We start from the raw sequence: 19,604 nt of genomic DNA on the forward strand, positions 1-19,604 counted from the left end.
AAAGAGACACAGAGTGGAACGGAGTCTTGACTATTCCGTGGTCACAAGTCTGAGGGGTTCCCCTGAATTGTAACCCAGGCTTTTTGCTCTTATGTACAAGACTCTATCTGGTCAGATATTCCCTATTACACTAGACCATCAGAGAATTTTTATTCTTTTACTCCCATACCACAAGGAGGATAAAAGTTCAGAGCAGTTTTCTTAGGTTACCATCATAGATTCATCTGCCATGTGTCCATTTCTTAAGCATCTCCTTGCTGCTGTGGGATCTCCTCCGGAAAAACACACAGTTGACATCATTCTCCTAACCTGCCTGTGAGTTTTTTTTCTACCCACCAATGCCCAACCCTTGCATTCGAAACTTGAACCTTCTTTTAAGCATCCACCAATAACTGTTTGGTGTGATAATGTCTCTAAATTTTCTTCTGCTGCCCCAAATATGATTTCAGAAAGTTCTACTCACCTCATGCTATATTCTATTTTGTTCCTAGAAGAGTCAAGGCTTCTAAGACTCAAATACAGAAAGCTAAGTTTATATCTTTGAGTTATGACTCATGCCCTTTTGGAAGCAACTAAAATATAATGACCTGAAATTTAAATGAAAAGAAAGATGAAAGAGAACAGAAATACGGAGAAAAATATTTCAAAAAATATTCTTTTTAAATTTTTTTCCAAGTTATTTTTAATCAAACAAAATATCTAAGTACTTATAAATATGTACCACATAAAGTAAAATTTATATTATACATTAAGTTTGTATCTCCTCTCCCTACTTATTCAAATTTATACCTACATTTCAAACTAATGTATATTCATAAAAATAAAAATAAATGTATAAAATTAATAATATAAAATTAATAAATAAATTATAGCTAATTAAAATATAAGTAAATTATACATATATGAAAACATACACATAACATATCAATTCAAAATATTTAAGCAATTCTAACTTTTCTTTTTCTTTGTTATTATTCTTTTCTTAAATTTTATTATCAGAGTGATATATGGAGGGGTTACATTTATATTTGTAGGCAGTGAGTACATTCCTTGAACATTGTTACACCTTCCCTCCCTCCCAAGTTGTAGAGTACACTTCCAACATATTGTCTTGTGAATATCACTGTTACTATTCTTTTTTTTCATATATTTTTATTGTAATTAATAGCAGGGTTACATGTTATTTGCCAGATAGATGGTGCATTGTTTCCTATATATTGATACCCTTTCACATGTCTTAGTCCCCATTTCCCTCCCCCCCCACCCCCACCCCTCATCTTGTTTTCTCCCCTTCTCTATCCAATTTCAACTAACCAAATACAAAAAATATTCTTATCTCAGATAAAACATACAATCTTTTATAAAAAGCATAATATTCTTTATAGCTTATATAAAAACATACTACCATTTATTAGTAAGTGTAATGGCCACTAGTCAATAAATCTTATTCAAAAAATGGAGGAAGTAAAAATGTCCAGTACTTCCCGTACAAATTCTATGGGATCAATGCCCATCAATATAAAATAACTTTACTTTGTAGCTTAAGGCAACCAATTTCTTGATTCTGGGGTGGGAGAGTAAACTTGCAGACCAGAGCAATGTACTATGGAATGCTGCATTGATGGTTTACTAGAGTTAAATAATTGTATTTTCTAAATGCCATTTGGATACAGTGAATAATCTGCACTAGAAAAACACACAGAATCAAATATTGATTTCATCCTTTCTCTCTCCTCTCTCTGTCTCTGTCTGTCTCTCTGTCTCTGTCTGTCTGTCTGTCTGTCTGTCTGTCTGTCTCTCTCTCTCTCTCTCTCTCTCTGACTTTCACTCTCATTCTTGCTCTTGTTCTCCTAGAGAGTATGCTAAACCTCCATGCTGTCTCCTAGTTTGTTTGTACCAAGATTTTGCTGGTGTTCTACAACTTGATAGCTCCACTTCCCAATTTTTGATAGGTTAATAGGGATAAGATTGTCATGAGTTCCTGTCTGTCCTGTCTTCATACCTCTATACCCGATCTCAGCATCCTGAATAGCTAGACAGGCACAAGCCATCAATGCCATACTGCACCCTATCTTTTGAAATAAAGGTGGAGAATTCAAAATCTGGAGACAAATCTGAGCAAAATACTCCATTAGAAGCTGCAATGAAAATGGAAAAAGAAATCAATAACTTGTTAACAAACCTTGGTGTGGCACATAAGAGTGGAAAGTGGTATTTTTAACAAAGAAAAGTATCAAAACATGGAGAAGTATGAAATAGTAAATAATATTCACATTACTATGGGATCAGTTAGGGAACACGATGGACTTAAACATAATCTAGAAGGTAATTGTAACCTAGAGAGAACTTGAAGTGGTTGAGAGACCCAGAGACCTCAAGACAGAAAGCAAATTTAACAAGAATGTCTATTGATTGAACATCTACTGCCATTTCTCTCTGGTAGGGTGTTTCCTATATGTTAACTCATTAAATCCTCACAGCCATCTTATGCAATAAGTTTTACTGCTCTCATTTAGAAAACAAGCGCATTCATGATCACAGAGCTAGTGCCTAAGAGTATTTGGGGTTCAGTGATGGGGTGCGTTCCCACAGCCCATCTGAGCCACCTGCTCACACCAGATGGTGTGATCACCAAATGTTCACATTCTCCTCAAAGCACATTCCAAAACTCTCCATTAATCCTTGGGTATTATCCAACCCTTGTATTCTTTTACACTTTCAGGCACATAGGAGGTGGTAAATGCACTGTCTCATTCATTTATTTTATGCAGCCACTACATTTGCTTTGTCCTATTGTGTGTTTACAGTAAACGATTTGTTGCTTTTGTGACCAAGACTGTGGTTTTTCCCACAGGTGACCTGTACATAGGAGGAGTGGCCAAAGAGACATACAAATCCCTGCCAAAACTTGTCCATGCCAAGGAAGGTTTTCAGGGCTGCCTGGCATCTGTCGATTTAAATGGACGGCTTCCGGATCTCATTTCTGATGCTCTTTTCTGCAATGGACAGATTGAGAGAGGATGTGAAGGTACAGATCCCTGCTAGCACACTCCAAGCCGTTCTAATTCCATCCAAAATGAGACTGCATCTCACCAGCCAGTGGGGAAAAACAAATCTGCAAACTAGTGGAACATGCACAGAGGGCGTAGGAATTTTAACTCAACTTTAAAATTTTGCATTTCCTATACTTTGTTTCCTGGATTATGTTCAAGCCTGCACTAGTGTGCAATGTAAAAGAAACAAAAAAGCTGTAATTGTAGATTTTCTGATTCATACTCCGTGTGTGTGTGTGTGTGTGTGTGTGTGTGTGTGTGTGTGTGTGTGTGTGTACAGGTACATGGGAGCTGGGGACTGGTCATTGTCCATTTCTCACTTTTTGGTAGTTAATCAAAGATAAGAATCTCACTAATATTGCTGCCCAGGCTGGTTTTAAACTGCAGTCCTTAGATCTCAGTAACCCGAGTAGCTAGGATTACAAGTGTGATTTTATGTAGGGTCTTGCATCTTCTAGGCAGGAGCTCTATCACTTGAGCCACAACTGCAGCATATTTATTAGAGAAATTTTGTCATTATTATCTCCCATTTTGACCAGCTTCAGACAATGATCCTTCTACATACATTTCCCACATAGATGGGATAAAAGTTGTGGGCCACCAGACCTATTTATTCATTAAAATAGGGTCTCCACATTTTGTGTAGGCTTATCTAGATCTAAGGTCTTCTTATCTTGTGTTCTCAAGTAAATGGGGTTACAAGTATGAGCATATTAAGTAACTATTTATTTGCATTTTATAATTCAGCTAATACATGTGATAATTATTTCTCCAACGATTCTTTTATTTCACTAAATGGATAACCAACCACTTTACTAAAACACCATATTTACTCAAGTAACTTAATCAATTTAAACTTAGTTTTAAGAGAATCTACAAAAGATAGATTATAAAACATGAACAAAGTTCAAGTCTCCCTTTTTCAAATCACTATTTGATTTATAGGTTATGAGCAGCAAGAGTGTATGCAGTATATTTCCTGTATGGGAAAAATTGGTTTCAAATATCACCTCTGGCTAATATTCTATACTTCAGAAATGCATTTAAGTATCTTCCAGTCTTTTGCGCCTTTTCTCAGACTGAGATCTTCAGGGGTAATTTTTGATTGTTACTTTCATTTTAACTAATTTTCACTTCAACGCCTTAGATTATTTGAGCCAATTCTCCTTCTATAAATGTAATTTAATCCTATCATCATGAATTGTTTAGCTCTGAGTAAGTCTGGGCTTCTCTTTTAATGTTGGACATAGTTTGTTGCATTTTGTAGAATCATACGAAAATGTCATGTGGAAGAAAAAAAGGACCCAATTTGAATTCTTAGTCTTTATGATTAAGAACCATTTCTTCCTAGGCAAAGTAATGCTATTGATATTTAGCAATTACCTAACCTAGAAATTTTTAAAATTTGAAAATACATTTTTCCTTACTGAAGCATGAAATTCCAACTGTGTGGAAATAATACAAAAGGATAAAGTTATTCATGAAAGACTGATGAATTCCTCATTAATGATATTACTATGTAGTTAATGAAGATAATTGTAGTAATAATATTTCATATTGATTTCCAACCACATATTGGGCACCATTTGGTTAGGGTTCTTAATTATACATGTTCTAGCATGGCATTTAATTATTATCTGAACATTTGAATTCATGCAGAAAATTGCGGGATGGTCACTTCAGACCTTATCTAGGAAGCATTAAGCAATCCATTTTTAAATAATCTCACCCCTTTTTATCCCCTCTTTACTCAGACTCTTACCACAATCCTATCATGTTGGATTCACCTTTCCCTGAATCTTTCTTTCATTCCAATATGAAAGTTAACTACTTTTAGCTGGTGAACATTGAATGGATCTTAACCTAGTTACTTACACAGCCTCTTGAGTAACTAGGAATCATTTTGAAATGTTTTAAAATCCAAAGTGTCAGATATCACCACTAGAGCTGCTAATTCTGCATATCTATTGTGGTACTACAAGTTATTTTTCTTTCTTTCCTATTTATTTATGTATTGATGTATTTGTTTGTTTGTTTATTGTGCCAGTCCTGGAGCTTGAATGCAAGACCTGGACAGCTTTTTTGCTCAAGGTTGGCACTCTACCACTTGAGAAATAGTTCAATTTCTTGCCTTTTTGTGCTTAATTAGAGATGAGTCTCATAGACTTCCCTATGGGGGCTGGCTTCAGATCTCAGCCTCCTGACGTAGCTAGAATTATAGGTGTGAGACATCAGCACCCAGCTGAGAATGAATATTTTTCACATGTCTTCTAGTGATTCTAGCACTGTAGGGTGCAGGCTTTGATGTGGCTGCTTTGGATGACAGTGCCTGCTTTTCCTGGTCAAAGAGCAGAAAATATTATAGACTGCGAACCAAAAATCACTCAGTGAAGTTAGGATAACTCCTTCTCAATGTCAGTGAGTTTTCATAACATTTTAAGGACCAACAACATTCACCCCCAAGACTGCTTCCTACCAGTCTGAAGCCCTTTTATGCCTAATTGTAAAATATTTGCCTTTTATTCTATTGGCTCAACAATGGTGATGAGGTTTACATAGGCTATTTTATTTAATCTTAGATATTCATAAGGGTAAGCACACTAATAAGTAGATGGTAGAGACTCCAAACTCTGAAAGCCTAAGCATCGAGCCAGTTTTCTCTAGTGTCTAATGTCTGGTTTCCAGACATTATACTTTTATGTTCTTTTTCTAGACATATCATTTTAGAAATCTTTGAATATAAATGTCCTTTGTCTTGTTCTCAATTTTAGTCAGTGATAAAATAAAAGGAACATTATGTAACTAAAGGAAAAAACAAATTCACAGCTCTGAGTTATACAAATGCCTGTCAGTGTTTAAGGTGAGTATTTTGCCAAGCACCTGCATGCCTTCCCTTGCAGCATCTGAATGCAAGGAGGCTGTTGTGATAATAAAACAATAATTTAAAAAAAATCTATCTTGAGCTTTGGCAGGTAGTCTGTGTGGCAGCTCAGCTCTATAGGTGGATTAATTTCTGGGATTTCATTTTATTATTATTATAGTTTAGCACTGTTTCCAATTGATTTCTAAAAGAAAACAAAACAGAAGAGAAGAAAAAGGAGAGAGGAAGGGGGAAGGAAAACACATGAGAGAGGGGAGGAGAAGGCAAGGCAAGGGACAGGAAAAGAAAAAAGGAGAAGGGAAAGGAAAAGAATAAAAGGAAGGGGAAAGAAGAGCAAGGAAGGGACAGGAGGTTAAAAAGAAAAACTCTAAGATATCATTAGTTCTTGCAGGTCAAAGAGCAAAAAATTTGTAAAATAATCTCTCACTCACCCACATTAGGCTCTCACCACTCAAGACTTTTCATCATAGAAAGGAAGAGGCAAAGGAAGTTTGCTTTGAGATACTTTATTTTTCTACAAAATAAAAATGTAAACACTGATCACTTCCTGTTTCTGATGCCATCTGATGAAAATCAGTAGACCCAAGAGCTTGTTATTTTTACTTTTATGACTTATTTTTAAAACCCTATTAGGGACCGAGAGCATGGCCTCGTGGTAGAGTGCTCACTTAGCATACACGAAGCCCTGGGTTCAATTCCTCAGTACCACATATTCAGAAAAAGCCACAGTGGTGCTGTGGCTCAAGTGGTAGTGCGCTAACCTTGACAAAAAATGTTCAAGGACAGTGTCCAGGCCCTGAGTTCAAGCCCCAGTACTGGCAAAAACAAACAAAAACCCAAACCCTATTAGTATTATTTTAATAACTACCCTGGCAATTACTCTTTATTAGACCCTGTGTTAGAATTTCTTGATTGGTGAGAATTCACATGAATTAGGCTAACTTCAATAAGTTCTTTTGACAAAAGTTGTCATAGATGTATGATTAAAAGAAAGATGCTGAATTGACATTTTGCAGCTTCTGTGAAGGCTACTTACAGATTAACTTTCATTTATTTACTAGATACCTTAATGACTGTCATTATAGACTGGTATCCAATTATACTCCATTTTTATATTTTCAGAAAACCTTTATGTCAATTAGAAAGCATGTTTAGCTTACCCTGTTTAGATAAACTGTTTCTCACCTGTTTGAAAGTCTTTATTTGTGGGAGTCTTTATAATTATTCAAAGGATAGTTTGTGAGGACAATGAAGACATCACTCTGAAATCATAGGGTGGGATATATTTGGTAAAAACAAACAAACAGAAAAAGAGGCGTGGATGCTCCTCACTGAGGTTTTCTAAAGGAATTTTATTCATGGGAAATTTTACTGCAGTTTGTTTCCACCCCTTGAAATAACACAAGCATTTTTGGGAGTGTGGTGATCACTATAAAATTCCGCTGCTGGAAAGCGATTGGCTAGCATTCCAATTTTAAGATCTAATTGCAAGAAAACATAATGAATCTAGCAAAATCACATGAAGGGATACTTGGTCTTCTAAAAACCATAGTCTACCTTTTATCTGCCCATGATAAATGGTCTTGCATGTTCCAAAAAGCAACGTAGTCACTTTGTCGAAGCATTCACATCTATTCAAGGGAAGAAAAAATTACAAAAGCCTTTTAATTTTCCTTCATTACATATCATTGGCTCAGCTAACCATTATATATATACATGAATATATATATACAGTAAACTTTTAATAAATTACTGCTTCCTCATTTGTTTGGCTTTCCTTTAGACTTATGGCTGTTAGTATTAATTTGTTGGCGATACCTAGCATTCCCTTCCCTTTGGCAGCAGCATGCTCTCTTGACTCTGAACATTCTCTTTGCCCCATTTCAGTATTGCTTACTAACATTTGATATATTTTGCTTTTTTTTATTTTGCTGACAAAGTTGCATTGATGAAAGCTGACTTGCAAGGTAGATAGCCCTGTGTGTATAAAACAAGACTGAAACCCAAACTACACAGTGGAAACCTTAAACATAACATGCTTACAGTTTTGCATTTCTGCAGTATTTGTTATTTGGGTTTAGATTTGACATTTTTTTCCCCTCCTCTTCTTAAACATTCTTCAAGAATTTTGTGCTCCTTTTGTGACATCATTTGCATAAAGGCTTTCAGTCTTGAATCTGTTTGTTTAGTGATTGCCTTTAGTGTTTTCTTCAGTTCTTTGTTTTACAATGTTCTAGTTACGATCCTCTAGAAAGCGACTCACATTTTTTTTCACTTGTGTGTTCAATGGGGGCATGTCCTTTCTATGGAGTTTTTCACTTTATGTTTAATTGCATGAAATTGTTAAAGCATGTGAATCAATACTTGCCAACATACCTATCCAGAACACCCAGCAATCATAACTCTACCCATGGTTTTATACAGAAAACTTCTTGAACTCCTAGGATATTTTGCATAAGTTTTTTTCCCCATTCTTTTGCCAATCAATTTCATGAAGTTATAATCTCCATTTCTCATGGTGTCTATTCATTTGGTCAGAAGTTAAGAAGACCCATTCATTTTCTAAAATCCAGCAGTGGTAGAGAACTATGAATGACAAAACGTGATTACCTGCTACCTCCGTCCTATTAGAAGTTATGCAGTGAGGTTTCCCATTTGGTGGTTCAATTACTTATCATTACATCATTGTCATACACTGGAAACCTAAGCAAAACTTCATGCTCAAGCTTCTTAGTTCCTAGTTTGGGTTTGTAAGGGAGAACTTTCAAAACTGGTTTGGATGTGTCATTGTAGGTGTTGGCAACTACTATGTGTGACCTAGCTCTTGTATCAACCTCTCTGGATTTTATTTCTTCTGAAGAACTCAAGTTTATCTTCTTCTTGGAATATTTCACAGGCCCTAGCACAACCTGCCAAGAGGACTCGTGCTCCAATCAAGGCGTGTGCCTGCAGCAGTGGGATGGCTTCAGCTGTGACTGCAGCATGACTTCCTTCAGTGGCCCACTCTGCAATGACCGTAAGTAGCTGTCTGAGGACAGTCTGATTTGTACCGCCTCTTTCACCAGCTACTGGACTCCCAGTATTCTTCCGTGGTCACTCATTGAGCTGTCCTAAGAGGAGAAGCTGTTTGTGCAAGGGAAGTTTATTCTTTTAAAATTCAGGAAATGGAAATTCCAAGATCAAGGTGTTGATAGAGTGATGCCTGCTGAAAAAAAGGACATTTTTGAAATACTTAGGCAGGGATGTCATTTACTCCATACTACTGCTTGTGAGCTTTTAAAATGATTATTAATGTTCGTCACCTTGTTGGAAATCTTTTCTTTTTCGTTTCTTATTTTTGGCAATTCTACCCTACTTTTAGAAACTTCACGTTGCTTTATACTAAGCCATTCTTAATTTTATAAGACTTTGTATCGTGAGGCCTGTAATCTCTGTGAATTCTTTCTCTGCCTCCTAAAGAGGATCCTTTCCTTTTATTTCAGATAAGCATGTCGAACTTTTACTTCAAGTACTGACTTCTCTTTTATCTACTCCTGTGTCTTCCCCTTTAGTCTCACAGTGTATGCACGGCAGTGAAATACAGCAATCACATTATATTGTGTTATATATCATGGTACCTAATTTGTATCATAGCAGAGACTCCACTGAGATAAAATTCACTGGTTTAGGGTAACATTCTGTTTCTGAACTTTCACATAGGTCTCAATTTCCAACTCTTTATCAAAATGCTAAGAACATTTCCCTCCAAGTATTTCTTTTTCCTGAGTTGGAATTCCTAACAAAAGTGGATAGCTCATAGAGTCTGTGCCTTGTGTTGGAAGTACTACAGCAGAATTCCAGGACCAGTGGGTGGAAGATGTGATAATTAAAGGTGTGGGTTTCATAATAAAGGCTGGACTCCAGTGCAGAATTAAAGAAACCTCTAAGATTTTCTTTCTGACCTTTGTCTTTATAGATTCTTTTCATACCACTAGGTACACATATCCCATGTTGAAAATAGGTTCAAATTAAGTATTTCATTCAACTGAATTGTCATCTTAGGAATATAGTGTAATTCACTAGCTGGTGCCAGTGTCCTTTCCAAAATATGGGTTATAGGAAGTGCAACAACTAATACGTAGGAAAAAATGAAAACACCCTTGAAAGAATTCTTTCAGGGCCACATAGCCATTAAAGAAGAAATAGCTGGTCTCCATTTTGCTGGTCTTCTTTCATAGAATCATAGTAAATTTAAAGCAATGAAGATGAATTCCAACAACCAAATATTTGCAAATAAAATTGCACTTAAAATGGTAGCATAATTTTGGAGTATAGGAATAACCAAGACTTGACAAGGACATACACACAAAGCAAAGACATTTACAAAGCTTAGGAATCATGGAATAACAATATGTGTAGGTTCTAAAGAGTAAGAACTTCTTGCTCTTGCTCCTACCCCACAGAATATGATGTAAGCTTCATTTCAGGGACAATAAGATGGAAAACTTGTTAAAATTTTTATTTATTGAAAAATTTTAATCCAGAATACCATCCTGACAGATGCAATGACTACATGTGGTAGCAGAGAGGGCATTTTTTTCATATGAAAATATTTTTCATTTTGATCAAGAACATTATCTGCCAAACTATGCTTAATCTAGTTTCCATGTTTTACAAAACAGTTGCCATTTGGCTGTGTCAGACTGTGTATTCTCATATACCGGTTAAATAAGAAGAATATTTTAATTTTCTGCATGGATGTTTTAGGCATATGCTAAAGGAATGACAAGATCTAATCTTAAATATGAGGCTGGCTTCCACATATTTTCTGCAAAAAATTAGTTGAATGCTTTTCTCAGTTGACATTGTGGTAGTGGTAATGATAAGACTATTTGTTATGTTCCTATAAAAAGGTAGATCCCATTCAATAAATATGTGCCCTGCTATGTCTCTTGCACAAATCAGCAGTAAAATCACTTTACAGAGATCTCAGAATATGTACATTTTGATTACATGATTACCCTATACCAAGTTTTCTGGAAATATAAAATAGCTTCATAGTTAACACACTGAAATATTTTGGTGATGAGGATAAGTACATAAAATCAATGCTAAAAAGTAAATTTTATTCCATGTCAATTATAATTTACAGAAGACCTAACTGGCATTGTCATGAAAACTGGCACATTGAAGAAAGATGAAGTCACTGCCACATTTTATTCACTTTGAAATGTGACCAAAATGAGTTTTGCCTCCATAGCTCATTGTTTCTCTGTAAATTACAGAAATAAAATTGGTGTGCTTCTTTGGATTTCAACAAGCTCTTTTTCTATTTTTAAAAAAAGGCTGATTTTTTAAAAAAACGCTATTTAGGGCATTTCCTCTCTTGATGAATTTTTCCTCTTGATTTAGTTATTTAAGCATAAACTCTGTGACAGCAGCCTCCAACTTTAGATGAAACAAACAAAAGCAAGTAAGCAAACTATGAGAAACAAATCTTTTTAGTAGTCCAAAAGAAAGCATTAAAAATCAGAATTCCTACCCAAACAGAATTTGTTAATGTCCTATGTATGATAAATTTCAAGGAGTGGGTTAAACTAACAACAAAATCACATTTATATTAGCCTGGAGATATAATTAGCAATGGGAAGATGGGAATACTTTATAGCCTGTAAACGTAATCTGAGATAAATCATAGTAATTAATTGAACTGAAAGGGATGCTTCAAAAAAAAGAGGCATTTATACAAAGTGATTTCAAAGGTTATTTCTAAAGAAATATATTCTTTCTTTACCGGAAATTGGCTTTCTGTGTGAGTGTGTGTGTATGTGTGTGTGCGCGCGCACATGTGTGCAGAACACATGTGCATGTGTGCAAGGAGGGTGTTTTACATGAATGTGCATGTGTGTGTATATGTGGCTATCAGTGTGTTCGTATAGCAATTTGTGGGTATTGTGTATATGGGAAGGTGTGTATGTATGTGAGTGTCAGTGTGGGGGTAGGCAGTATTATCATTTGGTCAACTCTTTGATTCTTCTTCCATATCACTCCCAAATTATTAGGATTCCAATATCATATTGTATGTGTCTATGGCAATAATATCTTGGCTCCTTCCCATCCCTTATCCTACCTTCTTCCAGTCTCTCCTGTGCATCTGTTCCTAGTTTTATTCTCTCTGAGTTAATTATCACCAGCTTCTTTAGATTCTTTCAACTAGAAGCTATATTCTCTTCTCTCAATTTCTATAGAACTTCTCCTGCATTAAAAAAAAAACAAGTATCATGTTCTATATTAGAGTTTATTTGCTTGATCATATCTTCTCATAACAACATGTGCTTCTTCCAAGAATAATATTCCTTTATTTCTTTAGAGTTTCTAGCTCATGAGACCAGTATATGTGTGTAATTGATGATTAAAATATGGTTCAGGGGACTAATGTTGATTGAATGCAAGAAGTTTGCAAAATGATTTCCAGTACGTCCTCAATGGCCAACTCTATTGTAGATTTATCACTCTGTAATCTACAGCTAGTGTCTGGCTGTAGCTTTCATTTCCATGCTTATCTATTGCAGAATGTGCTCCATATGGCATATTAACTGCCAATTTCCCTACTCATGGCTTTCTGTATATTGCGCTTTCCAATTTCCTCACCTTTGCATATGCTAATTTCTTTACCTGGGGAATTTTCATTCCACCTGGAATGTGTTCTTCTTCCTCTCTCCACTGGAAGCAATATCATTTGTCTTTCAATCTCTCCTTAAACTGTTTCATTCTATGGAAATTTCCGTGGTTGTCTGAGCCAACTAGAACCTTTCCTTCCTGTGAAACATTGCGGAAATATGATGTGGCATTAGCTCCTACAAATGTATATTGTTGAAATTTGTAAAGCTTCTCTGGGGTTAGCTGATTATGGAGTTGTCTCTATGTTCCAGTCCATGTACCCATTTACTATGTACATTTACTATGTAACACATACTTATCACCTCTTTAAATGTGATCAAACCTTCCTGCTCCAACCACTGTGTTCTCAAATAATCCTTTTTCTGCCTTTACCCGGTGGTCCAGAATAGAATGTTACCACATTAGCTAATTTGATGTCACGTTGGAGAAGATGAATATGGTTATGATCACAGGAAAAATAGCGAACATAATAACATTGTCACATTACATTAGTATGGAAATGTAGTGTGCCAAATTACAGTTCAGCTTCAACAGTGTCTTACCATAGGGAGTCATACATCATCGTGCTGTTATTTCACTGTTCTAACTTAGAAGGGTGCAGACTCTGCGATTAAAAGGCTATTTTCAGATTTCAAAACTTTACCAAGAAAAAAAAATTCCCTGATAGAAATCTATTGCATCATTTGCATGAGAGATATAGACATTTAGTCAAACAAGGATGAAATCCATTTGACTGAGACTTTTTACCATGCCATTTGAAAAAAAAATGCTTTAAACTTTGTTTTCTTATCTCCTTCTGTGTTTCAAAAGGAAAAAAAATCCAATATGCAGTGTTGTGAGCATTAAAGTCTGAAGTAATGCAAGTGAATCATAACCTCTATAATAATAACTTGGATCCAAACAACATTTCTTTCCCATACATAGCTGCTAGTATTATTAAACTGTGAGTTGATTTGCTGCAGCTGTCAGCTAGGACTGCATATAATTTCAAAATTAACTATGTCCACAACCAGATATTCCTTGTGAGTATACTAAGTTTATTAACTTTGAATCATTCAAACATTTTTAAATTATAGTGCTTAAACCATTGGAAGCAATTCACAGCAATATTTACTAGTAACACCTTAGAGAAACGATGGGGACACAATTTGATTTGTCTCAAAGGATTAAAACATTATTCACACTGAGTTAGAAAATGAAATAAAAAGCAGAAAAGAAAGCAGGATATACAGTAGAGGAATGCAATGCCTGATAGGAATGCTATCTTCTAGTATTTTATATAAATTTATCTTTGTTCATGTTGGTAATAGACCTCATAAAAATAGATGAATAAAAGAAAGCATTGGCCTTTTCATATTGCAGTTTGACAGCTAAATCATAGTGCCATGCTGATCTATATAAGAAAAGTGAGAAGAAAATAATCTTCAAACAGTGAAACTGCTTTGACTTATCCACAGTATTTCCCTGAACTGTGCAGGAGCTGAGCAAGCCATAGGGTTCAACAGCCTTTGAACCACTGAGCACCGATTGGCTTTCAGAAACTAAGAACTAAGGCCTACTTGGCATGTACCTTTAACATATGGATTTTCCTGCCAGTATTCTCTAACGTTTTCTCTGATTTGATTGAAAATGATTCTATTGGATCTTAATTTGGATCTCAAGTTAGCAAATCTTCATCACAGTCCTTATAAAAATAGGAAAGTAGCAAAAAAAAAATAGGAAAGTAGCCTGCAGATGTTGGCATTACTCTAGTAATGTCATTTTATCTCGCCTGAGCCCTAGAAACATAATCTTCAACATATGTTCTTCCATTATTATTGCAAATTCCTTCATATCCTATCCAGCTTTGCTAACCAAATGTACCAGGAGAGAACCACAGTGACTGTGGTTAACTATCCTTGAAGGATGACAGGGGTCCTAGTTTTTACACACTGTTTCACCAAGATCTCTTACCCCTCTTTCTGTGTGCATGCAGGTCTTTCATTTAGACTTCTGTCTATATAGATACATAGACTGAATCCTCAGTATTGAAACTTTAAGCCTTTAGGTTTAATGGTACTTTTCTTTCTCTTTTTTCCTTTTTTTTTTTCTACCAATCCTGGTGTTGGAACACTGGGTCTAGTGCTGTCCCTGAGCTTTTGTGCTTAAGGGTAGCTATAGTTCCACTTCTGGCTTTCTGTGTTTAACTGGAAATGAGAGTCTCATGGACTTTTCTGCCTAGGCAGGCTCCCAACTGTTATCTTCAGGCCTCAGCCTCCTGAATAGCTAGGATTACAGGCATGAGCTACCAATGCCTCACTGAACATGTCATTGAGGTTGAAATTATTTTCTTCAGTGAAAAAGATTCACGGAAAGCCTTTGTGAACAAAATGCAGATAAATCATGATGAATTTTCAGAATCCAGCATCATATGAAATAACTATTCATAATAAATAGCAAGAGCCATTTGTTAATCAGGAAGACATATGAAGGGAATAAATTATTAATTACTTCTACTTTGTGGAATCAAATGATCATTGGAGTTTCTTAAAGAAGTATGGTGTTAAACAAGCAGCTTACAATCAGTGAAATATTTTATTGTAAAATAATATAATTGAGATTAAATTGGGAATGCAATAGGTGTTTATCAACCTGTGGTTATACATATGAACAGCCTAACATTGGCAAAAGATTTTTAAATTCGATTTCATCAACATATTCTAATATTAACGTAATATATTATTATGTAGGATGTTTGCATTTTATAAACATTTCTTAGTTTTAAAAAAAGTCTCATTATATTTCACTTTAAAATGAGAACATTGATGAATGGTTAGTTTAAGCAACATTTAGGTATAGACATAACCAGCAATTTGAAAATGAGCCTGATTTATTCCCTCCAAAAAAGGGGTAGACTCAAGGTCAACCTTCAGAAATCCCCAAGTCCCTACATTTCTAGGAAAGTTAATAGTGCCTTAAGCTAAACACTAGACCATTTCTCCCATGCCCTTCTGACAGCAGATGTATTGGGGTTTGGAATTCAGTCCTGATACTCGCTACTTAAGCAACCCTTCCATCTGAGCTACACTTCCAACCCTATATTGCTTCAGCTAAAAAAATAGGTTCTTAAGGCCAGGAGTTTGGCTTGGTGGTAGAGTGATTGCCTAGCATGCATGAAGACCAGGTTCGATTCCTTGGTACCACATACATAGAAAAAAGCCAAAAGTGGTGCTGTGGCTCAAGTGGTAGAGCCCTAGCCTTGAGAAAGCCCAAGGACGCTGCTCAGACTCTGAGTTCAAGGCCCAGGACTGGCAAAAAAAAAAAAAAAAAGATAGGTTCTTAGCTGGGCTTATGCCTGGTAGCTTATGCCCGTAACCCTAGCTACTCTGGAATGTGAGATCTTTGGTGCCCTCCTGGTCAACGAAGTCTGTGAGAATCTTATCTGCAGTTAACCACTAGAAAAATCAGAAGTACAACTGTGACTCACGAGTAGAGCAGCAGACTTGAGTAAAAAGAACTCAAGGACAATGGAAGAACTCTATGACCGATCCCCTAGAAATTATGTGTGTGTGTGTGTGCTCTTTTTACACAGGGTCAGCCATAAGTCTACTTCTATCTACCTATCTATACCTTCCTTGTAACCAGAAATGCAATGCTCAAGGGCTGGGAGTTTGGCCTAGTTATAGACTGCTTGCCTAGCATGCACAAAGACCAAGGTTTGATTCCTCAGTACCACATATATAGAAAAAAGCCTGAAGTGATGCTGAGGCTCAAGTGGTAGAGCTCTAGCCTTGACAAAGTGCAAGGACAGTGCTCAGGCCCTGAGCTCAAGCCCAGGATTGGCACAAAAGAAAGAAAAATAAAAGAAATGCAATGCCCAGTTTTTTATGGTGTTATCTCTTGTTAACTTTCTTTCCCAGACTTCTCCAGTCCTTATCCTTCCCATCTCTGCCTCTTAAATAGTTGGGATTATAGACATGGACTACAAGCTGTGTCTTTTTTCTGATACCTAATTCTTTTTTTTTTTTTCTTGCCAGACCTGGGCTTGAGCTCAGGGCTTGACCACTGTCCTTGGATTTTCTCAAAGCTTACACTCTACCACTTGAGCCTCAGCACCACTTCTGGCTTTTTGCTATGTATGTGGGGTACCAAGGAATCAAACCTGGGTCTTTGTGTATGCTAGGCAAGCACTCTACCCCTAGGCCAAACTCCCAGCCCTTGATGCCTAATTCTTAAATTTAATTTGAAGTATTATGCTATTTGTAACATAATCTTTCCTTCAGCTGTTCCATTGCTATTAGTAATGATGAGTTAAAATTTCAGAGTGAACTGTTGAAAACATACTGTCATTAATTTCTAATTTCATTATAAAAAGGAAATGATAATGGAAGAGAGATGTGAATTTTCTTTTTGCATGTGTTTGTATTTAGTACTGAAGTTTTTTTTCTTATTTTTTTATTGTTAGGGTATTGTATAGAGGGATGCCAGTTACATTTACAGGTAGTAGGTGCATTACTTCTCACACAGTGATACCCCTTCTCATATTTTTGTCCCCATTTCTTCTTAGTTCTGAAGTTTTAACTCAGTGATTTTTTTTGTTTTGTTTTGTTTTTTGTTTTGGCCAGATCTGGGCTTGACCTCAGGGCCTGAGCACTGTCCTTGGACTTTCTCAAGGCTAGAGCTTTACCACTTGAGCCTCAGCACCACTTCCAGCTTTTTTCTCTGCATGTGGTACCGAGGAATCAAACCTGGGTCTTCGTGCAGGCTAGGCAAGCACTCTACCACTAGACCAAACTCCTGGCCTCCTCAGTGATTATTTTTTCAAGGACAGACTTTAAAAAATAAAAATTTGATATTTGGTCATAGGATCAGGCACAATATTTACCAAACATCCTCATCTTAAATCAGATTCATAATATACATTTTGTGGGGAGAAAGTAGTTAGACTTTCACATTATGGTTGATGAATGTGTACCAAATGTTTTTTTATGTTAATTGTATCTTGGTTTTTACTTCATATCATTGTTGAGGAAGAAGGAAAATAAATCAAAGCCAAAGGTTAACTGTTTTTGTTTTTGAAGGTCTTTAGAAGAGATACAATTGAAATATAAAAGAAAGCATGAAGCTCAGGGCATGAAAAATTACTAGGAAAAAACAAAAGCACTTCATATTTTTAGGAGAGAAGAAGAAAGCTCTCAGGAAATGAGTAGAGTCCAGGAAAAGGTCAAGATAAAATAATGTTGTGCTTGCATTTAGGAATAATTCACATCATAAGGGGAAAAAAAGCATTACTGTGAAAAAAATATGCTTTCTCCAGTGGTGATTTTTTTCCTTCCTTGAACAAAGACTTCTGGGTCTCTAATGAGATTTACGGTAGCAATTAAAAAGTATAGAATTCTTTTTATGGGGAGAAATTATAGTCTTCTCTCCAGCTCCTTGCTATTATACATTTTTACCTCTCTCATAGCATTCAACAACAGCATGAAATACAGGACTGATGTATTAGCTCTGGTTGCTCTGGAATGTGTGGTTTTAATGACTCTAATGGATCTAAATTCACAGCTCCCAGAAAATGACCTATAGAGTGTACGGTTTCATTTCAGAGTGAAACAAGCTTCCTAAGAGATGAGTTGATATAGAAAGATGTTTTAAAAAATGGATCACGAACACGGAGCTAGTTCATGCTTTTTATAACAATATAACATAGGATCCTTTAAGGAGACAAAAAGATGGACTGTGTCATAGACAATAAAGAATGTATTTTGCTTGGTTTCATGGCTCCATCAGAGCACTATTTATGTAGTTGAATATTTGGCAGTTCTCCTTTTTGAAAGATTTTTGAGGTGTCATCTGGTTTCCAAAAGCTCAGGACAAATCTGACATTGTGAACAGTGCTGGGTGAAAACGAGCTATGGATCTGTTTGCAAAACTTTTTTATATGATGGCACTATGGCTAAAATCCAGCCATGTTTGCTTGTCAAATACTGGATGGCTCATTGAATGCTCAACTTGGCAGAATCAGGAATGAGGGTCCAGACACATACAGTCATCGCACAACCAAAATACAGTGGTCTTGCTGAAACTCTGGGGTCAATCTTTGATGACATCGATCAAGAATCCACTCTCCTATGCCCAATTCAGGGAAAGTGCTCTGTTTTGCTAAATTAAAAACAGAAAACTGTGAGAGAAATACGATTTCCTCTCAGCCGCAGGAGACATCACAGAAGTAATTAAACTGGATTTGGTGTGTCAGACACATTCCTTTTATTGACAGTGACAATAATTCTGTAAATCCAAACCTGGAAGCATTTTCAGTGATGTTGAAGTGCTAAAGATAAAACCTAAGGTTCTGAAAAATAAATCTTTTGAAATTAAAATTGATCTATGGAATGGAATAGGAGAGGTTGTTGCTTGAGTCCTGAATGCCTCCTCTCTTCTGAAATCCATTGCCTATGAACAAAATCCATTACAATTTTTACAAGATACTGAAAACTTCAACAGTGTAACGCCACCTAGAATAGTTCCTTCAACACTTTTTCCACTCCACACTATCCCAATATTTGCTTCACTAATACTGTCAGTGTGTTTTTCTAACACTCACTCCCCCTGCACTAATTTCTTCTATCATTCAACACTGAAGTCTTATACTGTTTTACTGAACAACTGTTAATTTTTTTCGCCAGTCCTGGGCTTGAGCTCAGGGCCTGAGCACTGTTCTTGAACTTTCTCAAGGCTAGCACTCTACCACTTGAGCCTTGGCACCACTTCCAGCTTTTTGCTATATATGTGGTACCAAGGAATCAAACCCGGGTCTTCGTGCATGCTAGGCAAGCACTCTACCATTAGGCCAAACTCCCGGCCCACAACTGTTAATTGTATAGCAAGTTTTCTTCCTCACATGCTCTAGTGTCATCTCTGATTTAGATCTAAAGAGCTCTGTTGTGTGTGTATGCCTTTTTTCATCTATCATTTTATTCTATTTGTGATATTATTTCTCAGTGTCTAGCATGTATTAAGATTAGAGTCTCAGA

At 36.1% G+C, this 19,604-nt stretch overlaps 1 protein-coding gene across 21 annotated transcripts in view; it reads left to right on the plus strand.

The window, feature by feature from the left end:
* Nrxn1 (neurexin 1) overlaps positions 1-19,604 on the plus strand; it is a 997,953-nt gene that overhangs the window by 477,878 nt on the left and 500,471 nt on the right. For 13 of the 21 annotated variants that reach the window (XM_090336946.1, XM_090336947.1, XM_090336956.1 and 10 more), the window contains 2 exons: positions 2,855-3,028; positions 8,831-8,950. In XM_090336946.1, coding sequence (XP_090193072.1) covers positions 2,855-3,028; positions 8,831-8,950 — 294 coding nt within the window. Of the gene's footprint in view, positions 1-2,854; positions 3,029-7,874; positions 7,902-8,830; positions 8,951-19,604 lie in introns of all 21 variants that reach the window. The other 8 variants (XM_090336957.1, XM_090336958.1, XM_090336944.1 and 5 more) reach the window with 1 other exon arrangement.

The sequence above is a fragment of the Megascapheus bottae genome, chromosome 7 (genome assembly GCF_031878675.1).
Source record: "Megascapheus bottae isolate mThoBot1 chromosome 7, mThoBot2.hap1, whole genome shotgun sequence".
Classification (NCBI taxonomy): Eukaryota; Metazoa; Chordata; class Mammalia; order Rodentia; family Geomyidae; genus Megascapheus; species Megascapheus bottae.